We start from the raw sequence: 24,871 nt of genomic DNA on the forward strand, positions 1-24,871 counted from the left end.
TGGTCAAGGCCTTTGTGGCCTTGGTACCCTTCCCCGATGGAGAACTTTGTGTCTTGACCAAAGGTTGTTTCACTCTGAGACTGGCATATGTCCACAACTGTGTTCTTTTTTATTATGGTTGATAAATGTGTTCTGAAGATGTCATCAACCTCACACAAAGGGTTCCTTCAGGGTTGAAAATGGTGATCATTCACCGTGGGGTCTCGGCTGCCATGCTTCAACATCTGAATCTCGTCTAGTAGGAAAGGTAATACGGAAGATATGTGGCGTGGTGGCACTACAAAGGTTCGGTGGCCTCATTAAAAGAGTAACAGACGGAGAGTCTTAGGTCCCATTCATCGTTATCTTTCTGAATCATGTTATCATATCCTCCGTTCAAAATCTCATCACCAGCGTCACATGTAAGAATCCTTGCTTCTAAGGTTCTAAGAATACCTGACACTGGTGTGTGCTCGGGTCACGACATGGCAAAGCGGCTCGGTACCTGTTTGAAGTATCGTGTGGTGAGCCGAATGGCGATGATACTGACTTGGAGGGAGCGGAGGAGAATAATCCACGAAACCCGCCAAGCTACAATAAAGGGGCTCCATTATGTGACTCTAATCGTTGAGTTTATCATTTGTTGCGGTCTTTACCCTTGAACCAAAGGCCAAGTTTATGCTCTTGATTCAACAAACAGATGCATCTTTACAGCCATGAAACATGTGCGCTAACATAGGCCCCCGAACCACTAATATCACTCATCCCAGATTTCTACTCTCTCAGCTTCATTAGCGTCTTCCATAAGCAACTTTGTCCAGCTTATAGTGGCCAATTGATACAATAACAACTCCACCTTGATAGCTCCAAAATCGTCCGAGTCAGTTAACCGGTGCTGACACTGGCCCAAAAGGCACCACTGACCTGGGTACATGAATCCCCGTGCCATGTCTATAGGTACGATCTGATAGCAACACCCCCTATTGACGCAGCCAGCCAGATGGTAGTGAGAACTTCTAGTTTGGGCAGACAGAACCTGCATCTGGTTAGCTGCGCAGCTCAAAATCGCGTAACGAACGCACACGAACTCTTCAGAACTAAGACTGATAAACCCGGCCCAGAAGAGCCATTGCGCAATCCAAACAAAGGGCATGCTTCTGGCCGCAATAGTGAACAGTGTCGCGGGCATTTTCTGGGGAAGCTTGGTCCTTTTTTCTCCACCTGAGAAAGTGCCATATTCCATGTACTGTTCCTCTTTCCGACTCGGTGGCATTCTTGGTTGCGGCTGTCCCAGCAGGCTTTCAAAGACACCCATATCTTGGTTGTTAGCGGTTGCGTACTTGCGTATATGCCAGTCCGGCAGGTCCGCTCCATCAGAGCAGGAAAGTGAACCGATTCTGTATATATACCGAGTGGCTTCGATGAAAGATACAGCGATGGTGAGCAGCCATATGAGCGCCCCAGCATACATGAGCAAAGCCATATGCCCCTTTTTCGCGTTCGTTATACTATCGAGGTCAAATACCTGTCGTCTGGCGAAGTCAACAGTCAAGAACATGTGATAGGATGCCAGAACCTGAAGGATCACTCCTGCGACTAAAGAGGATGCTGTCGAGGAGCAGAGTTTTGTTCCATGCCAGCGGATTCTAGATGGTAAGATGGCAGACAGATCAGGTTGGGGAAGCGAGCACCACAGGAGCAATAGTTGGAGAACAGGGATGGCTCCATAGCCGGGAGTGCTTTGCACAATACGCGCGTTGGACCAGTTCGCGAGGAGTGGTAGACCAGCGAGGAGGATTCCTTTGAGCAGCCAATGTAGCCGTTGCGAGTGTGATCCCGAGTCAACCGTGTTGAGACAATCCCCTCGCCCTTGACCCAAGAACGCAGCAAGGAGAGTGGCCGCGTTGACGAGGACAATGCTTCCTAGTTTCCACTCATTCGACGCGCATTTTCCCGCTGTTTCTCCGGACCCCGGTCCGGCGATAGGATCGACGTTTGAGCTATTTGTTGGCTTGACGGTCCATGCCCATGGGATCATCTCGCGGGGTAGAAGGATGGTCAGTTCGCGCCAGTTCGTTGGCAGACCATGCCAGCCCTCCACATCGCCACAAACATCGTAGAGCCACTCGATATATTCTCTCCGGGTCCTAGAAATCTGACAAGAGCCTTGGCAAGAGTCGTATTCAATGTTGCGGCAGAAGCAGGCTCTGTCTATGGCACATGCGGATTGGCAGTAGCCGTCAGGATCGAGATGGCAGGCATCGGTTGCACACTGATCGGTGAGGGCCGTTACATGCCTCGGCATATCTGAGACGCATGTTGGCCAGCGCCAGTCTGGGACGGGAATAAACGTGAACCCCATAATCTTGAGCTGCGCCATCCAATTGCCAGGTAGGGATGCCGATCCGCAAGTGGCGTTTAACCACAGCCGCTCTATGGTCAAGTCGAGAGGATCTGATACTAGGCATGGTTCTCGTTCCGCGTCGATGGTGAAGGTGTTGCAGAAGCACTCTCTGTCAAAGTACTCGCCAGGCCTGATATGCCCCCCGGTAAGATCGTAGCCGACGGTGTCGAAGCTCAGAGCTGTCATGGATCGCAAAGGCTTGCTATATTCCCATGGACGATTGGCGTTGCCCGTGTGCTGAGTAGCGTCCGTGAAGCTGCAAGATGCCAACACGTGCTGAAATGACTCGGCTGTTGAAACCGAAAGCGAGTTTGCTAGACATTCTGGCGCCTTGTTTGCCACATCAAAGTTTGCGAAGCCTGTAATCAGGCTAGATGGCCAGAGGTTTTGCAGCCTGTTCGCGTCTCCAACATCCACAAGCCACGTTCGACCGGTGGCGTTGCGTATCCAGTGATATAGCTGGGCCTTGGCGAGGATGGATCTGCTGCAGTACGGAAGGTAAGATTTGATGGCACTGGGGGAGAACTCGGTGCTGAGGCAGCTCAACTCTGTCAACCATTGACGGTGTGTGCAGATGATTCCGAAGTGCGCGGTGCAACGTAGGTGAGTACATGCTGTCATGGTCTTGAGCCAAGCTGACTGATCCTGCTGAGCGATGCATTGTGGCATGGGGACCAGATCCTCAGGGTTCACCCAGCCGTTGAAGTTTTTCTGAATGGTCAGGATGTCGCCATTACCGAACTGCTCGCCGGCGTCGTGAAGAGGCCCTGTAGCTACATTCAGTCAGCATCAAGAAGGGGCAAGGATTGCTGGTAACGTATACCAGTGGCAGCTATCCCGAAAACCTCCGCGGTCAACAGCACGTGGAATGCCCCAGATACTTTCATCCTGCGGATAGTAAGAGGTCAGTCTCAGTTTCGCTAGAACAGTCACTACAGGGAGAAATGAGGCTCTATCAATGTTGTCCTAGGTGCGGGGAAGAAGGCGGTTCACATGATGCCACCTTCGGATCATCAATCATCCTTCCTGTTCGCCATTGGTACCGCATGTGTGTGTAACTTGATAGACTCATCATTGGTCGAATTGGTTGAATTGGTTACGAACAATATAGTTCATAGTATGCTGTGAGGAAGACGCAGGCCATGATATGTGGGCCGTGGTAGTGGACAATATCCTCCTATCTTGGTGATGATTTTCTTTTTGGCTTGCAGGAAACCTTGACTGGGACTTCTTTAGCCTAGAGACCGTCTTCAGCGCGCAGAAACCCCATCGCCAGGATTGGAGCTGATAGGCCAAGGACTGCCGGATGGGTTCTCGCTAATTACAAACCCTGCACTTTGTCAGATCCATCCCTGATCCGGCAGGTTGACGGGTTGCCACGTTGCACTGCGGTGGGCTGCTTTTCAGTGGCTAGAAAGTATGCATCATGCTTCCAGCCAATTCTCATCAAGCGATCAGGAAATTATTCTTCTCTAACCAGCCTTCAGAGACCCCTCTCTCGGCTTCACCATCCATAAACCCATGAACATATGTTGATCAAACAACCTGATAGACCTCTCCCATGTCTTGATGTTCGTGATTTGTCTCAACCCTGCGAAGCACCATGGGAATTTTAGCTCCATCAAAAACTGCTATGACATCGCCTTGTCTCACCCCTGGACGGGCGAGGAGGAAAAGGCCGTTGTCAGCCACGGTGAACATCCAGTCCCGATCCGAGTAGGATATCCACGGCAAGAATGTCAACTCCAAATTCCTTGATTCCTCGATTTCGGCAAAGTCGGAGTCATTTCCGGGGTGATAAGAGAATGCTGACCTGGACTTGCTCTCGTCCAAGGGGATTTGGAACGTTTGAAGTACTTGTCCGGCCTGGAGATGGTCTCGGTGGATGGGATCGAGAGACTCAATCTCTGATTTGAGTAGACGTCGCATTCTCGGGGGCGCTGTGCAGTCTTTGACCAGGGTGCGCCAATAAGCCCGGATGAGCGTCTCCTTGAGAGAAACTTGTTTGCCGCCGATGAATAGCGCGTAATGATGTCGGCTAGGGTCATCGAGAGCATCTTGTCCAAGATACATTCTCATGATTTCGGTCGCTTCGGTCCGTACGTTCAAGTTGGGAGAGCCTCCCTGAAGGACAGGCCCGATACGGCCCAGCACGCTCCCTTTCAGGATCAACACATCCTTCTTCGGTCCTAGCAGCCGACATGGCGTCTCCAGTTGCCTTGACCTAGCCTTGAAGATGCCGCGTTGCGCGAAAAGGAGCGAAACACAATCGGGCCGTCCCAGATGAAACTCGGCAGTCCAGGAAGGAAACATCTCTGGTGCCTGAGCTGCATCCTCGTCTTGTCCAAGTACCAATGGCCCACCCTCGCGCTCGAAGGGGTTCTGGCAGATGATATCCAAGTTCTTGGAGAGGTTGAGAATCGATAGAGTTGCCTCTTTATACAGATCGCGCAAGGGCTTCGAGTAATCGACGACGATGCCGTGGTCTTGCGTCACCAAGCCAAGCAATCCATATATCTTGTCTCTTGGATCTGTCGATTGCAAGTTTCGGAATCGGCCGAGGACATCCATCAGGCTCGACTCATCTCGCATTGGAAGGGCACTGCTGGACAATTGGCGCTGGTCTTCGACTAGCTTAACCTTCAAGAATATGCTGCTGAAATATCTATAGCCCCCGTGATGGTCCGTGATATGGAATGCGTCAAAATACGGTTCATCCTTGAACAAAGTCGACAATGCATCCCAGTTTAGTTCAGCTCCCTCGCACATCAGAACCACGCGGGGTGCCATTGATAGTTCCTGGACAATCCAGAGCCGCCACCAGAAATATGGGCCGCGAAAGAGAGCTGAGAGCTTCTCTTGGTCATTGTGACCGAGGAGGAAGTCTGGGACATGCTCGAGACCATCTTGCAGTGGGGGGAGTGGTCTTCTCCCGAGAATAGGCTGTTGAACTTATCTCGAAGTGACTTGAGCGTTTCGGGGTTCTTTTGCGTTAACTGATACATAAATTCCATCCCTTCCCTGACAGTCGATCTCTGGGGACGGAATCTATACGGGTTATCGCAAGGGGGCTCAGGTTCTTGGTCGTTGTCTGGCAGCTCGCCTAGCCATGCTATGTCTTGTCGGCAGCAAGACTAAATCTTGCGCATCAGGGCAACTTGCTGACTGCGCTCCTGGACATCCAACTGGTTGATGTAAAGGGCATCAATCCAGAGGACTCTGGTTTGGTTGTCGAGTCGCAGAGCGGATAAAATAGATGCTAGGCTTGGAGTGACGTGGAAGTTGACAACCTTCAGCAAGATGAATGCTGAGAGATTGGGCTTTCCCCACACGTAAGATAGTGCTTCATATTCTGGAATTTCTGCAGCAAGGGATGCATGGGAAAGGGTACAGAAAAGTGTTGAATCTTCCTGCGAAGCCGGATACAGAGTGAGGAGCCGGATCTCATCAATGGTAGGGTTGAGAGGCTCATATATCAAGTGGGACACGTCGTCGTTGTTGAAACCTGGGCTGGGCTCATCTCGGACATCACAATCACCTCCGGTGGTGGTTTCTGGGTGCATCTTTTCTGACTTGAAGGGACAGGTGTAACAAGACGGTGAGTGAGCTGTTGAGTCGGTCAGATTTAAAAGCCGCAGATGAGACGAGGGCGCAGCACTTACTCATCCGCTCCAGGGCAGTGGACCAATACCCACCTTGGGGTCATTTTCCCTGCAATTGTTTCCATTAGCATTTGCTTTCACACTACTTTGCTTCTAACGTAGGTGGCTGACATGGTTGGATTGACTGACCCTGGAACAGCGCTGTAGATGATTGCGCCTCTGGCTTTTTGAAACATCCACTACACTCTTTCAAAGGCATCGCGTGTCGTGCAGCATTCGCGAGAATAGCGCGTGCGAGCCCCCAACATACATATACCCTCTCTCGAGGATCGGTTGTTGCATGGTTGCAGTTACCGATCAGGAGATCCAGGAGGGCCTGTGTTTGTTGAGAGAGGACGGGCTATCCGGAGATGCCGGGCTGCTTCAGAAGGCCTGTCCTTACAGCTAACAGTGTGCTAGCCAGCTCTGTTCACCCTCGTGCAACACATGTCAACCAAATCCATTTACATGAAAGCAATGTGAATATAGGGAGTCTCCGTAATGCTCAACGTCCTTGAATGTGAAGTAACGTTGTCTTGATCTTCAGGCTTTGCTGCTAGCTATCTCCAAATAGACGGCCAGGCTTCGTACTCGCGGCTGGTTCAGCAAGAGTCCTCCGGTGATAAGTGAGATCGTCTTGTGAAGGATTTTCGACATACTTTAGAGCACAGACTTCACAACTAGAGGAATTCAATTGTCGCCAAAGAACTTCCCAATGGAAGACGAGTACACACCGTTTTTCTCACTTAATGGTCAGCTATTAGAGATATACTTCTGAAGTTCAAGTACCAACGTGAGTGTCGAGAATAAAAGCTACGAAATAGTTACATGTTTCGCCCGGTAACCCAAGAACTGTGTCCAACACGAGCCTGGATGGCCGTTGTCACTCATGCAGGTTGAATGAGGTCTACTAATACTTGGCTAAGTCGGCTTAAATGATTAACGGAGGGGGCCTGGCTGACTTGGCCTCTCAAGTCTCTACCGTCTCTGTCAACACAAAACAAAGCTCATGTACAGGAAAACACAGTCGCTCTTTGGCATGTACATGGCATTAATATTGGTGCTGTTGATTATTGGCCGGAATGGAGGCTTTCAATGTAGAGGGTATCAATATGCTGCCGTTTAGGATATAATATTGCCCTGTCGCCAGACTCGGAGATGAGCTATCCCTTTGTATGTTCGTCCGCTCGCGCCAAGATGCGCAAGCACGCCTCTAATGCAACTTAGCCTGATAGCGGGGCTTTTGTCAACGTGGCCCTTCAATACGAGCTACGACCACCAAAGTTGGGCTCCTCTTGGATAACACGTGTAGTGTCAAAAAAGACTCATTCGACCGGCATTATAAGACAGTCTCGCGTGACTGGCCGGATTAATCGCGGCTTCTTCTTAGCCCTGGACCTCGGTGACGACGGACACGTTTACCGCATTGGGTAGGTAATACACAAGCTAGTTGGGTGTTTTGCGCCCAGTCACATGCTCTATTCTCGCTCCGTGCCTGGAGCAAAGATAGATTGAGTCGAATAGAGCCATTTTTAAGCTTTCTGTCTTGCCTGATTCCATCAACACGACACGGCATGCATGGTGCTTGGAGTAGAAACTCGTCTTAGCATCCTTGTCATCTCCTATACTCGAACGGCGTATTACCTCGAATCGGAAGGATCCCTGCTGATCCCAATGTGACACCGCCGGTCAGAGCGAGCTACTTTATGCTGGCTTTGTCCGAGCTGTTCCAGTTTAACTTGTCCATTACAGGCACCTATCGTCTTCACCAGTTCATCATGTCTCTCCGGTCTCTTCCCTCGCAGCTCCTGACTGTCGCTCTGTGCTTGAGCGGCCTGTCATCCGGTCAAGCGACTGGCAAATTCGACCTCTTGACATACAACGTGGCCGGACTCCCTCCCATTTTCAACAACAACGAGGTCCCAGGGGACAAGGGCACCAACGCCAACACTATCGGCTCTGTTCTTGCCAAGCAGGCGTACGATGTAGTTCATATGCAGGAAGACTTCAACTATCATGCCTACATCTACAAAACCGATAACCATCCCCACCGCACTCCGACATCTGGGGGTGTTCCGTTCGGCGATGGCTTGAACACTGTCGCCAACTATAACTGGGCCAACTTTGCCCGGAAGAAGTGGAACAAATGCAACCTGAATTCTGGTGACTGCTTGACCCCCAAGGGATTCACCTATATGCGTATGACCATCGATGGTATCGAAGTTGACCTGTACAACCTCCACGCTGATGCCGGGTACGCCTACAGAGGGAAATATTTGGTGCCGTGCCTGTACTAACCTCTGGGTCGTTTAGGTCTGACAAGGGCGATATCGATGCCCGCTCTGCTGGCATTGACCAAATTCTTGCCTGGGTCAACTCCAACTCCAAGGGGAAGCCTGTCATTATTGCTGGTGATACCAATGATAGGTGGACCAACTCTGGGCGCAGCATTAACAAGCTGACCGACGCCGGTTTTACCGACAGCTGGGTCCAGCTCATCCGGAGCGGCTCGTACCCCCAGGCTGGTGCTCCTGCAGATCCTTGCAAGGTGCCGGCAGCAGACAACAAGTGCGAGATTGTCGACAAAGTCTTGTAAGTTGTCGGTGTCTGAACATGACAAGTATATGTGCTAATAATGACCCTCAGCTACCGTTCTGGTGACTCAGTCAAGCTCACAGCCACTTCATTCAACTACGCATCCAAGGTTTTTGTTCAGCCTGATGGAAACATCTTGTCTGATCATAACCCTATTCATGTTGAGTTCTCCTGGTCATCCGGTGTTTAGAATAGAGGTGTTGGCCGGTTGCGTTTGGCCCAGCCCTTGGCGCCACTTTCATCGCACGCCTCTCAGCGACGGGGAGAAGGAGAAATGGACATTGTACTAGGGCTACAGGCATAACTGAACTTGTCATGAGGAAGTGCTGGGGATTGATGATTTGAGTAATGGATAAAACGTTCAAGTTGAGCATCAAGCGCGTAGTCTTTACTCAGGACGGCAACCTCAAATATGAGGCCATAAAAATCTATGAACTTTTAGTCATTTCGGCCAGCAATGAAGAAGGAGATCATGATTCGGGGGGGTTGAGGTACTGTGCGGTGAGGTTTCACCTGCCAAGCCGCCATATCTTTTCATCATGGGACTGACTGGCAGCGGGATTTATCGGTGAAGATTATTTTCTTAAATTTTTTTATTAAACTTTATAAAAGACCTATAGGTACTTTATAATTTAATTTAGCTAAGAGCTATTATATAAGTAATTAAGCTTAAAAGTATTATAAAAGCTTTATTTTATAAGCTTTTTAAGTTTAAAAAAAAAAAAACTTAAATAAATAAATATAAATAATTTTATAAAGTTTTTTTAAATTAAAAATATTAAATCTAATAATATATTTTAAAATAAATTAAAATATTTTAAGAAAATTTTAATAAAATTATTAATAAAAATATAACTAAATTATATTATAAAATATTAATATAATTAAAGTAAATTATAAAATTTTAAAGTTTTAAAAATTATAAAAAATAAATAGAAAAAACTAAAAATCTAAATAAATTTATTATTACTTATAAGATTTATAATTAATTAAAATATAAAAAAAAAAGTAAAAATAAATATTTAAAAAAAATTATAAGTTTTATAAAAAAATAAAATAAAATAAAATTATAATAAAAATTAAAAAAATCCTAATATAGTATTAAGTATAATAATAATTATATTAAGAAAATTATTTAAATAATTTTAATAATATAAAATTATATATATATTATTTTTTAAATCTTAATTATATTAAAAAAAATTAATAAAATTTATTTATAATTTAATTAAAAATATTTATAAATAATAATATATTTTTAATTAATAAATTAATATATATTTATATATATTTAATTTAAAAATATTAAATTTAATAAAATAATTATTTTAAAAATTAATTATATATATATTATAATTATTATTAATTAATATATAAGACTTTTATTTTTTTAATATAATTTTTTAAAACTATAATATAATCTTTTTAATTAGGCCTAGTTTATTTATAAATCTAGAAATTATAAAGCTAGATATTAAAGGTATATAATTACCCTTAGAGGTATTATATAAGGTCTAGCTTAATATTATTAATTATAAAGCTCTTTATTATTATTAATCTATATAGTAAAGTATTAGGGATTTTTATAATACTTAGTGCTTTATTTAAATAAACGTAAGATAAGAAATAAAAACCTTTGCTTACTAAATTTTAAATAGTATTCTACTAATTTATACTAATAAGAAAGAAAATATGTTTTTTAAGAACCCACTTCAATACTAAGTCCAAAAGTCATTTACCAGTTGTTTGCCGGCAAGGAAGACTATGGACTAATTCTCTCCATGGCCTAAATCATCTGCTTAACAAATTCCTGATCCATCTCGCTATACTGAGTCAACTTCTTTTCCAACTTCTCATCTGACATGTCCCTCTTCCATGGGATCGCGATTGGTGCACAAGTGGCCATGCTCTGGAAATAGGTGATGTGCGCAAGAATGTCCAGACCTATCGTGCCACCATTGCACATAACGTTCGCTATGCCCTCACAAACCTTGATCTCGGTCACGGTGTAGTCCTTATCAAGTGGGCCACCGTTAAGCCAGTATTCTGGGCTAGTGTGACGGTATCCAAAGACGATAGGAGGAAGACGTGGGACGGGGTCATCACCATGTGTGACGCGATATTCAGCGCCCGTCTGCTGAGTGACGAAGTTGGCGAAGAAGTCGTTTCCTACTCTTGGAGAGCCATAGGTGTAGAGGTCAAAAGGAAAGCCGTCTTTGCGCAGGTACGCAGCCGCAATAGTAGCGACGGCACCACCGAGGGAGTGTCCGGTAACGACGAACTTGAAAGTAGGGTTTGCAGTCTTCGCTGCTGAGACAGCAGCTTTGACATTGGCTGCAACCTCCTCCCAAGCATCCAAGAAGCCGGTGTGAACGCCACAGCCAGCAACAAGGTCGCAGGTCTTTTGACCAAAGTTGAAGTTTGTGATCCAGTTTCGCACGTTGATGCTGCCCCGTACAGAGACAACGATCTCCTTACGAGCGTTGTCAGTTGCCACATAGGCACCGATGCCCGTCTTCGTACCACTGGAAAGATTTGTGAGTAATGGTCCTCATGTGGCCGTTCGTGATCTTGGGGCAGTTGACTAACACTACCGATCCGACAACGATAGCAGCGTCCTTTTCAATATCAGGACAATTCCCGGCACTGCAGTGGACTGGTTTGCCAACTGCCGTATTGAAATTGCAATACGCAGCATCAGCATGCTGGAGATAGAACCTGAAATTTGACAGATCCTGCGTCGTGACTGTCACAGCTAAGCTACATGTTAGCTTGTATTCGTTGCAGCTTCATATCGGTCAATTTGCTCACCTCGATGCTCAAGTACCCGAGTATTCTCATCAACAGAGGGCACTGGGCCAGCTGCCGTAAAGGCAATTATGGAAAGAAGAGATAGGACGAGCATCATGACAGAGGTCTCAATATGAGAGTCAATTGGGTTGGATTGTCGATCTGAAGAGGATGATGTGTGCTGAAGTTTTCTGATTACACCACAACGACGTGGCTTTTTATACAATTTGGAGAACGCTCACTTCGATATTCACATGCTGAAGGGTCTCGTATTGAGGTCAGTTACTATCAATTCATTGGCATATTAGAGATTCACAAGCAAATAACGTCGTTCACACGGCGTGCGTTTCTCATCCGAGGATGTGTAAAGCAAAAGTCGTCCTCGCAGAGCGGGGTTCAATGGACTCCTACAACGCTTGGCAAACTCCGGTTAGACAGGGGCAATGGCTCGCAGAACGTTGCCAGATCCAGCCAAGAGCTGGATACTTAGTTTACTTGAGATGCCTATTCTGGTATCGGAATTGAGGAACCGTGATCATGGTGTTGAGGCTTCCGGGGCCGGGAACCCGGGGTGCTTTTGGCGCCGGTATGCAGCGATCAACATTTGGAGACTAAGGCCGGCAGGGTGTTCTAGGATCATCAAATCGAGGGCTTTGGGCGTATTGAGCATCTCAGCCAAGAAAGGGGACGGCAATGGCTAGCCGACCCTTGCAGGAAGACGCGACCACCTATCTTCTGGCTCGTGCTGCGTGAAGGATCAGCCCTTTCCGGATGGCAGACCTCGTAATTAGGCATATGACTGCTCTCTAGCCATCTTCATGATCCCTCCAAAGTTAATACTGCATGCTAGTAGGGATCGTTATGCAACTCGGTACCCCCACCCGAGCTACAAACTCCGGACTCGGATGGAAGTCACATGGGTCCAACCCCGGACAGCGGTTCGGCTCACCGTTGCACTGCCTTCGGGTGTACGCGTGGGATTTTGCGGGGTGCCCAGGTTCCCTAGACGTCAGCTTCAGCTGCAGAGCCCTTGCCGCTCGTCAGGCTCGGCGAAATATGATCCCACCGCAACTGATAAGCTCAGGCAACGTCCTCATGGCAAGTTCCGGGAATTACCTAAGAAGTAATCTAGCTTTTCCAGGGCTTTGTTCATCCATGTGCGATTTGCGATCGTATGATGCCCGTACTCTGATAACCCAATCTGACTCAGATGAGAGGCGGGGTTTTCTTGTCAAGGTCTTTCTCGGCCAAGAAATTAAGATATTGGCGTATTATTCCGTCTTCAAAATGTCTCACCAGGCTATTTCTCCTGCTCGGAGGCTAAGCTGATCGCGGATTTGCGTGACATTAACTTTTCATCCTGCAGACCTTTCGTGTTCACTGGCACTGTCAACCCGATCCTACTTTCTTTGAGCCGAGGAACAAGATAGGAGCATTACAGATCGCAGTAACTCAATGCACAGTCCTGTGATTACGGGCCCTCCAATGAGTTCACCGATCGGCGAAGGAGGTTGAAGTCGGTCGGGTGACTCTGCTCGGGCTTCCATGGGGGGCCTAAGAGGCGCACGGGTACCCGTGCGCCTCTCAAGCCCCACTCTAAAGTCACCGCTTAGTCAGTTATGGTGGGCACAGGGAAACCAATAACATCGTGTACGATCCCATTGTAACCCTCCTTGCCTTGGACCTAGGGAATTCGAGCGAGGCCAAGGTGATCTAAGTCAGTGCATATAGGGTGAAATATATGGGAACTCTGAGCTGGCAAAGATAAAGCTGCCCGTACTTTAAAACATTAAAGGAGTTTAATATCCTTATTTAATGGGGATATGTGACGATAATGCTGCTAATTATACCCGCTGACCGGGAAGGCTACTAATTAAAGTATTTATAGCTTAATTTATTAGTGCCTTTTTTATTAGCTTATAGACCTCGCTAGCTATTATCTAGTTATTCCTGCTATTAGTAAGTACTTAAAGTAAATTAAATAAGACTACTTTCTTACTTATTATTTTTTATTACTTAGTAATGATAAGATTTATTAATTTCTTAAGTAAATAAAACTAAATATTTAAGACCTTTTTATTAATAACCTTAGGAATTATAAGAATATATAATAAGTATAAAAGATTTAAGATATAAAAGATTTTATTTAAAGTTTTAATAAATAATAATATTTTTAAAAAAAAAATAATATAAAATATTTTTAAAAATATATTAATTAGCCTTATATAATTATAAAAGTTAGAAAAAGTTATATTTTAAGCTTTTTATATATATATTTATATTATAAATATAAAAAAAATAAATATATTAAGTATAAGGGTAAGGATTTTATTATTTTATAATATATCTTAGGTATTTATTTATAATTTATTTATTTAAGCTATATATATTAAAATAAATAAAATATTAAAGAGTTATAAGATTATTTTTTTAAGTTTTTTTTTTTTTTAAAAAGAAATTATATAATTTTAAATATAAAGCTTTATCTTTAGGATTTCTTTTCTAGCATAATTATTACTACTATTAATTAATTAGTTACCCTTAGTATTTTTTTATAATATTAAGATCTTAGGAAAATATATAAAATCCCTCTTTAAAAAAGTTATTAAAAGAAAAATACTTTAAAAAAAACTTTAATTATATAATTAGTATATTATATTTCTTTAATAAAATACTTAATAAATAAGCTATATAAATAAATAAGTTATATATTTTTCTTAGTATATAAAATTAGAATTATTATAAAAATATTATAAATTATTTAATTAATTAAAACTACTTATTATTTTTTTTTAAGTATTATAATTATTACTTAGTTAATTTTTATATTATAATTAAGCTAATTATAAATATTTAAATATTAAACTCTTAGTTATATTAATCTTCTTTAATTATTATATCTTATTAATTTATTTATTATTTATATATTAATATTTACTTAATTAATTATTTATTTTTTTTTATTATTATTACTTTTTTTTAATAATTAAATCTTTTTTATTTTTTAATATTAACTTAATATCATATTTAATTCTTAGAAATTTTTAATCTTAGTACTTAATAATATAATATTATATATATTTCTTTTTATTATATTAACTTTATATATAATATAAAACGCTAAAAAAATTTTAATTTTTAAAATATATATTATAAAATATTTTAATACATATTTTATTTTTTAATTATAAATTAATTTTAATATATTAAAATATTTAATAATTAAAAATAATATTTAATTAAGAAAAATAATATAAAAAGCTAAAAAAAACTTTTTTTATAATATATTTTATATTTAATAAATTAATAATTTTTCTAATTATTTAAAATTAAAAAATAATAATTATTATTTATTTATTTAACTATATATTAATTAAAATATTTAAAGTATTTAAAATTAATTTTATTATTAATTTAATTATTTTATTTATAATTATATTTATAAAAAAGCTAATCTTATTAAGATTATATAAATTATTAAGTTACAATATTTATTTTATACTTATATTTCTTAGAAATTAAAATTAATTATTAATAATTATTAAGTCTATATATTTAACTTTTTAAAAGTTATATTTTTTAAAAAAATATATTTTAAGCTTTAAGTATTATTTAATAAAGTTTAAAGCTTAATATATATTAATTAATAATATATTATAATTAATAAGTAACTAATTAATTATAATTTGAGTTTTATAAAGCTAAGAGGGAAATTCTTATAAATTTAAATTAAAAGTAAAATAAATAAAAGTTTATTTTTTTTTAAATTAAATAGCTAATATAATTTAGGGACTATATTAACTTAGGCTTAGATATTATTATATTAGGCATAAAGAATATTATAATTAATATAATAAATTAATATAATATATTAGAAATTAAGTTTTAAGTTATTTTAATAGGTATAAAAAGCTAAAAAGATTTTAGTCTTTTTATTAGATTATAATATATTAACTTATTAAGAATTAATTAATTAAATAAAAAAGATATAAGTTAAGGGATTTTTATATAGCTTATTTATTTATATAGCTTACTTATTAAGTATATTATAAGTTAATATTATTTTATTAAGTATTATTAAAATATAATATCTTAAGTAATTAAGTAATTAAAATAATTTAAAATACTTAAGTTAATTATAAAATTAATATTAAGTAAATTAAATATTTTAATTAAATATATAATTATTTTTTACTTTTTAATATTTAATATTAATAAAAATTATAAATTTATTAAATTTAAAACATATTATAAAAAAATTATTTAATTTTATATATTATTTTATTTATTTATTTATTTTAATTTCTTAAACTTAAAGGCTTTAATATCTTAAAATATACTTATAATTAAGAAATAAAATATTTAATTATATATTTTATTATTTATATATTAAAATTAAATTCTTTTTAGTTTTTTATATTATATATATAGCTATTATTATAAAAAAAAGAAATATTTAAATCTTTTAAAAAAACTTATTATATTTTTTTTAACTTAAAAATTATAATCTTAAAGCTTAATATATAATTATAAACTTTAATACTTATTAAAAAGAAATTAAGCCTTTAATTTCTTAAGTAATAAAAACCTTTAATATTATTTTTAAGATTAAATGTTAGTTTTAATACCTTAAAAAATATATTAAAAGATATTAAAATAACTTTTTATAATTAACCTTTAAAGCCCTAAAGTCTTTTAAAAAATAATTATAATTATATATTAAGTTATATTATTAATTATTAAAAATAAATACTTTTAAAAAAACATAAAATATTTAATTTATATTAAAAAATAAAAAAAAACTTAACGTATATGTATAGCTTGCGTGACAGACAAGCATGCGTGACAGAGGTATTTTTACCTTAAAAAGAGAAATTAAAAAGGCTATTAAAATTTAAGATATAATTTAAAATAAATAAAATTTTAGTATTAGGTTTATTATATAAGCTATTATTTTATATATTTTTTAAGAAAATCTTATAAGACTTTTTATAAGGTAGTATATTAAAAAGTATATTCGCACTGTATACTTAGCTATTTTGCTATAAAAGGCTTTTTTTAAAAAAATAAAAAAATTATATTAAGATTCTTTAATAAATTAGGTTTATAAAAATGCTCTTTTTAAGTATATAGCTATTTTATAAAAAAAGTTAAGAGGTATAGGGTAAGTGAGATTTTAGTAATACAGTATACTGTCACGCATGCTTGTCTGTCACGCAAGCTATATATATACGTTAATTATATAATTAAATATTTATAATAATATAAAAAAAAAATAAGTAATTTATTAATTAAATATTTATATTTAAATAATAAATAAGTTATAAAAAAAATCATTTAATAAATTAATATAATTAAGTATTTAATATTATAATATTTATAATAAATTTAATTATAATATAAAGATTTATTAAGTAATAATTAAAATTATAACTTAACTTTATATTACCTAAAATAGGAATTAAAGTATCTTAATTTATATCTTAGTAATTTTAATAATAAGAGCTTTATAACTAAAGCTAGAGGTCTTAATAAGCTTAAATTAATAAGGTTTATCTATATAATTATTAATAGCTTTAATAATATACTAAAGCTAGCTCTATTTATAATAAATAGCTTATATCTTAATTAATTAAAGAGGTTAAAATCTAACCCCTTTATATAGTAGCTCTCCCCTTTAATATTAACCTTCTAATTATAATTCTTAACTACTTAAAGAGGTTAAAATCACTTCTATTATCCTTATAAGAGGAGATTTAACTATAACTAACTAATTAACTAATTAATTAACTAATTAATAATTAGTTAACTAATTAATAATATATTAAGGAAATTATAATAACTTTTCGCAAAGACTTTTAACTAAATAATTAAAGTAATATAACTAATACCTATTAGTATATTTTCTAATATAATCAAGATAACCTTAGCAAGAAGATCTATAAGCTTTATAAGAATATAAAAAATACTTATAATAAGCTATAAATAATAATATTAAATAAAGGCCTTAAGAGTATTAATATAAGTATATAATATAGTAATCTACTACTAATTAAACTTATAATCTTTAGTTATATTATTTTTCTTTTACTTAGCCTCTTTCTATCTAATTATAATACTAATAGAAAGTTTAGCTTCTTTAGAAAAGAGCTTTTCTTATTAGAGGCTCTTAAAAAAAAGCTATAAGAAGGGAAATATCTTATTAGTAAAAATACTAAATTTCTTAAGGACTTAAAAAAATAATATCTAGTATAAGGCATAGGTTATAATGCTTATAATAACTATAAAGACCTTTTGCACCGCTAAATAAAAGCATTAAAGAAGTCTTATAGCTAACTAGGATTTAGCTATATAGCTATAGGCGTAACTATATTAGGAAATAGGTGTTATTAGTATTATAGGTTTTAGAGGGATTAATTCCTAGAGTTAGTATTAGAGTTTTATAAACCTAAAAAGAGTTAGTGCTAGGCTTAGCGCTAAACTTAGAGGTAAATAGAGGTCTATAGGTTTAATTAATTAAACCTATCTAGTTAAATATATAATATATATATCTTAGCTTATATAAATATATAAATAATAGTAATTTTAATAATAATAATAATTAAGATATTTAAAAAAAATATATATAATAAATAATTTTAATTAATTAATAAGTTATTTATAGTATTTTTATTATAATTCTTATTTATAATTAGGATTTTTATAATATTTATATTTATAATACTTATTTATTATATATATTATATTATAATAATATATTATTTTTTAATATAAATATATAAAACTTAGTATTAATATTTTCTTATATATTAATTACTTTAAGTATTAATATTACTTATAAATACTTATAACTTTAAATATATTTCTAAATATAATATATCTTTATTAATATATATTTTTTAATTTTTTATTAATATTAATTTAATATTTTTAATTTATTTTTTAAAAAATATTTTATTATAATATTTTATATATAATAAAAAAGGTAAACTAAGAATTATATTATAACCTTATAACTTAATATAATTTATATCTCTTAACTAAAGTTTATAAAAAATAACTAATAATTTTATTAATATTTATAATTATAATAATTCTATTACTAATAAGTTTATATTAAAGGGTTTTTTAAATAATATATATTTTATATTTTATTTTATAATATTTATTATATTTTTTATCTTTTTAATTTTATTATTATAAACCTTAAAATATTATATTAATTAATTAATATAGAAACTTAATAGTTTTAATTTAAAACTTAAAAATAATACTTAAAAGTAATAATAAAATCTTTTTTACTCTTAATATATATTTTATATAAGATTTTAATATTAAGAAATATTATTTAGGGATATTAAAGCTTTAAATACTAAGAGAGGTATTAATCAAAATTAAAAATTAAAAAGAAATATATTTATTATATTAAGAAGTAATTTAACCTTATAATATACCTAAGAGTAAATTAAGATAAGTTAATTAAATAAATATAATTTTATATTTAATTAAATTATTATTTTTAATACTTTTAAATATAAAAATTAATATTAAATAAATTTTATAAATATTTCTATATTTAATAATTTTACCTTAATAAATACTTTTTTATTATAATAATAAAAATAACTTATTTTTTATTTAAAATTAATAAAAATAATATTAATTAGATATATTAATTATAAAATATATTTTTTTATTTAATAATATTAATATATTAATATTATACTATAATATAATACTATTATAATTTATTAACCTTATTAAGGTTAAGTTTTTAAAAAGTATTATAATACCTTAAAGATATTAATATATTAATATAAGAGAAAGGCAATAAAGGCCTTTAATCTTAATCCTCTAAGGCACCTCTTAGAAATTATAAGTCCTCTATGGGTCACGAGTTTCTAAAAGGAAGAAAAATAAGGTTAAAATTCGATAATTATTTACCTAGGAAATCTAAGGGTTCTTATAGGGAGTTCCCTAGGAATTCCCCGGGAATTCCTCGGCCCTTCTCGTCACGTGGTTCCCAAGGGATTCCACTATAATTAAGGCTATTAGATCTAAAAAGGCTCTTAGTAATTTCTAGGCCCTTATTAAACCTCTAGAGGGTTAATTTAATAATTTTTAATTACTTCTTATTTATTAATAAAGTAATATTTAATAATAATATTAAGAGATATTTTATTAAGATATATAGAAAAAAGCTCAAATACTTAGTAATATAAATTAATTATATTAAATTATAGGCTTAAAATAAAATCTTTTTTAATTATTTATATTAAAAAAATATATAATTATAAGCACTTTTTTATTATTTAAAATAAGTTTAAATATTAAGCTAATATATAAGAAAAAGAGTTTATAAGTTTATAAATAAATAAGCTACAAAATAAGGATAAAATATAATTAAGAATTAATAAAAAGTTTATAAATATAATTCTAAATAAAGTTTTAAGATATAAAGAGAGGAAATATAATATATAAATATAATAAGTAATTTAATTAAATTACTAAGAATATTTATTATTTATATAATATTTAAGAATTTAAAATATATTATAATTAGTCTTTTTATAATATTATTATATTACTAAAATTAACGTTATTTATACTACTTAAAAATGCTATATTTATAATAAAACGCGGTTTTTCAAGGTGTGTTATCTCTAGGGGGTAAGGCTTAGTTAGTTAACAGGGACAAATGCAAGATATATAGGTTATTTCAGGCCTTTTAAAGCTAAACCTTCGACGAACTACGGCAATACAGCTAACACAATCAATACCCAGCATTCTATCAACTTAACAAAAATACGATACTTCCTAACTCTACTCCTACATAAATCCAATAAGTACGGATATGCCCGTTTCAAAGTCTTCTCAACGGTCTATAGCAACGCAACCAAATATGGTGATTAGGTTTCCTAAGAAAGGGCGACAGCTCGATCTAAGGACCCAGTTGCACATCAGCATGAGTCTACCATGGCAGTTACCACGGCTACCCTTCTTCAATTTGATCCGTGCTTATCTCTACATCTTCCGAACAGGGTATATCCTGACGTCGAGAAAGGCCCTAGCCAAGATAAATAGACGATTTATAATCAGCATGCATCCTAAGGCGCATCCCCAGTTATTAATAACTGTTGCTGTAGATATTTGTCTGCGAGAGGGGGTCGTCATTGGCCACTTCGAGAGCAACATTGTCTAACAGGGGCTATTCACGCTGCCCTGACCCACCCAGGGGCATTTTTCATAGAGTATAAATAGACCCGGTTCTCTTATAAGAATTTGATGTCACAATCACCACGTTAACGCCCACAAACACCAAAGCCTTGAATAGTAGCCCCCGATGACCTTCCTCCATGAGCCAGACCTTCCTACCGGAGCCATTGTCCTTGTGACGGGTGTAAGCGGATTTGTTGGAAGCCACATCGCAGATCAACTCCTTCACGCAGGCTACAACGTCCGAGGCACTACAAGAGATGCTGCCAAAACCTTTTGGACCACTTCGCTTTTCCAGAGAAAGTATGGTCCAGACAGGTTTGAACTCTGTGCTGTTCCCGACATGGGAAAGGCTGATGCCTTTGATTCTGTTCTGAAGGGTTCTTCCAAGAGACGGTTTCGAGTTATATCCAGTTACTGATATTTAGCAGGAGTTTCGGGCGTCGTCCATGCCGCGTCCGACATGACGTTTGGTTCTGACCCGAATGAGGTTATCCCCCCCATTGTTGCCATGGGCTTGAATCTCCTCCGTTCAGCGGCAAAAAATGGAGAGATCAATAGATTTGTGTTTACATCATCTTGCGCAGCTGCAACGAGTCCGAAGCCTGGGAATTGGCCAAAAATTTCAAGCGACACATGGAACGAAGAGGCAATAGTGGAGGCTTGGGCCGAGCCGCCGTATCTTCCAGACAGGGGGTTTTCAGTCTACGCGGCGAGCAAAGCGCAGGCCGAGAAGGAGATGTGGAAGTGGTATCACGAGAACAAGCCTTGCTTTGTTCTCAACACAGGTCAGCCTTGAAGTGTTGTTTCAGTTTCGTAAGCTAAATAAAAGCACCTCAATGCAGTCCTTCCAAGCATGAACATGGGCCAGAGCCTCGACCTCGACAACCAGGGCCATCCTTCAACTTCTGGCCTCATCGAAGCTTTATTCAGGGGTAATCACGAGGTGGTGAATGCGGCTCATCAATGAAAGTAGATTTCATCGCCAATTTTTTTATTTTTCGCTAACTATGTTCTGCTGTAGTCTTCTACGTCGATGTCAAAGACACTGCGCGCCTTCATCTAGCGGCCCTGCTTCACCCCGACATACGTGAGGAGCGAATCTTTGCTTATGCCGCGCCGTATACTTGGCACATGATTCAGGCAGCCATGAAAGATCTTTACCCTGACAAGGCGTTCTCTCCCGAGATATCCGAGGCCGTATTGGACCGGAGCGAGATTGTACTGGCTCCGAGGGCTGAGGGATACCTAAAGGAGATGGGCTGCAAGGGCTGGACTACTCTGGAGGAGAGTGTGAAGATGAATACGGAGGACTTGGTGTGATCTTATAACAGTGTACTACAGAATTAATATTGGTGCAATCAGATCGACTGGCTTCTCTGCATTAAACGCCTTGAATCAAAGTTCCTCCCAGTGCTGTATAGTCGCCGGAGAGGGCGCTCAAGGCGCACCACCAGTTAGTTCTTCGTTTCCAACTTCGACCATCTCGACCCTAAGCTCACTGCGAATGCAACACCAGCAGCAGCAATGACGAGGGCGAACACAACCTTTAGTCCGTCCATATAACTTCGAAGGACCAGCAGTATTACGTTTTCATCGAAAACATGCCGGATTTCAGTTGCGCCGGTTTGGACGAGCTGTGACTGTGAGACCTGAGGTGCCATCTCGCGCATCTGCTTAAGCATGGTTTGGAGGAAACTGGTTTGGGCCACAGCTATAAGAGTCAATATATGCATTCGTAAGAGATGTGAAGGGTACTGAGAGATATAGAAACTACGCGTAATATCCTGCGTTTGTCGCAATACGCGATTTTGGTGCTGGGACTCGGCACTCTCGTTTCTAGAACATATTTAAGGAACATGGCTGACCGACATGAACATACCAATGAGGAAGGCACCTCCAACAATTTGGAAGACTTGGAGATTTTTTAGTTGGTGTTGAGTTCGATAGTGTGTAAGATATGGGAGAATGTCAAGACAAGGGTGGATGAGGAGACTTACAGAGGAGGATGCCGGTCTTAGAAGCCAGGTCTAACTCTCTCGATGTTCCCTGGGTGCCAATCATTGGGACTTGTAAGCCGGCACCCCAGGCGAGGCCGGCGAGGACCTGATAGCCAATCCATTTGCCGCTACCGGTTCCGATATCAAGGGTGTAGATCAAGCCCCCTGCGACTGTCGCAATAGCTGCACTAGCAACCAAAATCGGGGCATAAATTCCGGTCTTGGTGATTGAAGCACCAGACACTATGGTAGCGATGGTGACTGCTATGATGAATGGTAGGTTGCGAACACCAGACATTATTGGTGAGACATTGTGGATGGACTGAAAATAGATGGGAAGATAGTAGATCAAAACGAAAAAGCTGCCGGCGAAGAAGAACGCATACGAAGACGAGATGTAGAGCGTCCGATCATTGAGGAGGCGAGGTGCAATCATCGACCGCTCGCCCTGGAACAACTCGAGTGCCACAAAGGCAGCAAGCATGAGACCGGAGCCGGCGAAGAGGCCGATGACCACGGAGGAGCTCCAAGGGTGCTGGATGCCTCCGTACTGCAGAGCGAGTAGGAAGGAGATAATGAAGCCCATGACGAGTGCCGTCCCAAGAGGGTCCATCTGTAGGAGCTTCTCCCGAAGAGGCGCAGCCGCCGGAACGGCCTGGGGCGGCGTGGAGAAGCAGAACAGTATTATGACGGCCGAGACGCCTCCGATCGGTAAGTTGATGTAGAAACACCATCGCCAGCTCACTTGGTCAGTAAAGGCACCACCTGTTTCGGAACGTCAGTTACTGTCTGAATACGCCGATATCCGGGTGTTTAGGAGACAAAGACTCGGGCCAAAAAAAACAAGGATGAACTCGCCTATCAAGGGTCCTAAAACCGAAGCGATACCATAAGACGCCCCTAGAACACTTGTGAGGACTGGACGCTTCGCTGGACGGGCGCTGAAACCGATGATGATATATGCGCCCGAGGCGATACCAGCGCAGCCGATACCAGCAATGGCGCGGCCTACAATCAACGTCACACTATGAGGAGCGACTCCACAGATGAGGGATCCGACTTCAAAGATAAGGATGGAGATCAGGAAGCTAGTCTTGAGAGAGAAGTATTTGTACGCCTTCCCCCCTATTCAGGCGTTAGTCTGAGACACGGGAAACCGCCATTTTAATAAGTAGGGCAGGTTCACTTACAAGTTGATTGGAAGGCAGCACTGCACATAAGGAAGGCAGCACCATACCAAGAGACCTCATCGAGGCGTTGAAATTCATCTGTAATTTTAGGTATCGCTGTAGCAACGATAGTCATGTCCAGAACCACCAAGAATACGCTAAGGAATAAGGCGATGATGATGAAGCCTAGATGCAGGCCAGTCGGATACTCATGACCATTGCCGCCGCCGCCATCTCCCTCAGTGGCAGCTGTCTCGCGTGTGGAATTGCTGATCTGTGCTTCGCTGTCCATATTTATCGACATGTTATTCTTAGGGTTTCTTGTGATGATATCCTCTGTATTTACGGTGGAAGGTGTGTTCAGGGAATCCAGTTTGGGGTTCTTCTCAGCATCGGCCGCGTGCGCGCCACTTGTCGATGACATGGTGGCGATACTTGTGTAACGTTTGTATGTGATAGGTAACTATAGAAATTACCAGTGTAGGGGATGTGATATTCTTGTAGTGATGAGAAAACCGTCGATCTAGAGAGAAACACTGGTGTTTAGGGGAATTTTGGACCTAGACTCGGGATGGGGCTCGTCTATATACCACCGACTAATAATAACGTTTTTGAGTTACAGCCTCTTATACCTTACTTCGCAGCCCTATTTACGAGCATGTGATGTATGCGACGCTGCGTTCTTGTAGAGGCGCCAGCGCAGACGCGTGAGCGTTGGCACTGGAATACACTTATTGGCAGACCAGCATTCACTTGCGTGTTAAGCTCTACCAATCACGTGCGTAGAAAGGGATAGCATGTGAAGTGACTCATTTGCCCACCAGCCTTGACCAGGGGCCCAATGACGATAAAGGGCGGCGGTCATTGCTTAGAAGACATGGAAAGTTCCATGGATTGAAGGGGGGCAGAGCGGCCGGCACATAAGTGTCAGAGGGTGCTGTGGGTCTGGTATTCTACGGATCTGGTTACATGAAGAATTCATTATGCAGTAGGAAGTTCGCAAATGGATCAAATGGTTCCGACGGCTGTAAGGGAAGGTAGATGGGCAATTCGTCTCATGCTTCGGGCACTGTTGGC

At 38.3% G+C, this 24,871-nt stretch overlaps 7 protein-coding genes across 7 annotated transcripts; 2 read left to right on the forward strand and 5 right to left on the reverse strand.

The window, feature by feature from the left end:
* Nucleotides 1-930: 930 nt before the first annotated feature.
* NCS54_00877400 (Hypothetical protein) lies at nucleotides 931-3,527 on the reverse strand (the record flags this gene model as incomplete). Its single annotated transcript, XM_053154143.1, has 3 exons — nucleotides 931-1,015; nucleotides 1,068-3,156; nucleotides 3,488-3,527. The coding sequence occupies 3 exons, from the start codon at nucleotides 3,525-3,527 to the stop codon at nucleotides 931-933; spliced, it is 2,214 nt and encodes a 737-aa protein (XP_053010118.1).
* A 392-nt stretch (nucleotides 3,528-3,919) lies between these two features.
* Nucleotides 3,920-4,975, reverse strand: NCS54_00877500 (HET domain-containing protein; the record flags this gene model as incomplete). Its single annotated transcript, XM_053154144.1, has 1 exon — nucleotides 3,920-4,975. One exon carries the CDS (start codon nucleotides 4,973-4,975, stop codon nucleotides 3,920-3,922), a length of 1,056 nt encoding a protein of 351 aa, XP_053010119.1.
* Nucleotides 4,976-5,517: 542 nt separating this feature from the next.
* Nucleotides 5,518-5,946, reverse strand: NCS54_00877600 (HET domain-containing protein; the record flags this gene model as incomplete). Its single annotated transcript, XM_053154145.1, has 1 exon — nucleotides 5,518-5,946. The coding sequence occupies one exon, from the start codon at nucleotides 5,944-5,946 to the stop codon at nucleotides 5,518-5,520; it is 429 nt and encodes a 142-aa protein (XP_053010120.1).
* A 1,856-nt stretch (nucleotides 5,947-7,802) lies between these two features.
* On the forward strand, nucleotides 7,803-8,809 carry NCS54_00877700 (Hypothetical protein; the record flags this gene model as incomplete). The annotated part of the gene is made up of 3 exons (XM_053154146.1): nucleotides 7,803-8,278; nucleotides 8,338-8,616; nucleotides 8,671-8,809. 3 exons carry the CDS (start codon nucleotides 7,803-7,805, stop codon nucleotides 8,807-8,809), a joined length of 894 nt encoding a protein of 297 aa, XP_053010121.1.
* Nucleotides 8,810-10,405: 1,596 nt separating this feature from the next.
* Nucleotides 10,406-11,527, reverse strand: NCS54_00877800 (Lipase; the record flags this gene model as incomplete). The annotated part of the gene is made up of 3 exons (XM_053154147.1): nucleotides 10,406-11,144; nucleotides 11,209-11,374; nucleotides 11,431-11,527. The coding sequence occupies 3 exons, from the start codon at nucleotides 11,525-11,527 to the stop codon at nucleotides 10,406-10,408; spliced, it is 1,002 nt and encodes a 333-aa protein (XP_053010122.1).
* Nucleotides 11,528-20,752: 9,225 nt separating this feature from the next.
* Nucleotides 20,753-21,948, forward strand: NCS54_00877900 (Epimerase domain-containing protein; the record flags this gene model as incomplete). Its single annotated transcript, XM_053154148.1, has 4 exons — nucleotides 20,753-21,005; nucleotides 21,057-21,413; nucleotides 21,471-21,560; nucleotides 21,650-21,948. The coding sequence occupies 4 exons, from the start codon at nucleotides 20,753-20,755 to the stop codon at nucleotides 21,946-21,948; spliced, it is 999 nt and encodes a 332-aa protein (XP_053010123.1).
* A 134-nt stretch (nucleotides 21,949-22,082) lies between these two features.
* NCS54_00878000 (MFS domain-containing protein) lies at nucleotides 22,083-24,218 on the reverse strand (the record flags this gene model as incomplete). The annotated part of the gene is made up of 5 exons (XM_053154149.1): nucleotides 22,083-22,339; nucleotides 22,508-22,540; nucleotides 22,626-23,390; nucleotides 23,514-23,750; nucleotides 23,816-24,218. 5 exons carry the CDS (start codon nucleotides 24,216-24,218, stop codon nucleotides 22,083-22,085), a joined length of 1,695 nt encoding a protein of 564 aa, XP_053010124.1.
* Between the last annotated feature and the right edge of the window lie 653 nt (nucleotides 24,219-24,871).

Source organism: Fusarium falciforme, chromosome 7 (genome assembly GCF_026873545.1).
Source record: "Fusarium falciforme chromosome 7, complete sequence".
In the NCBI taxonomy this organism is placed as follows: domain Eukaryota; kingdom Fungi; phylum Ascomycota; class Sordariomycetes; order Hypocreales; family Nectriaceae; genus Fusarium; species Fusarium falciforme.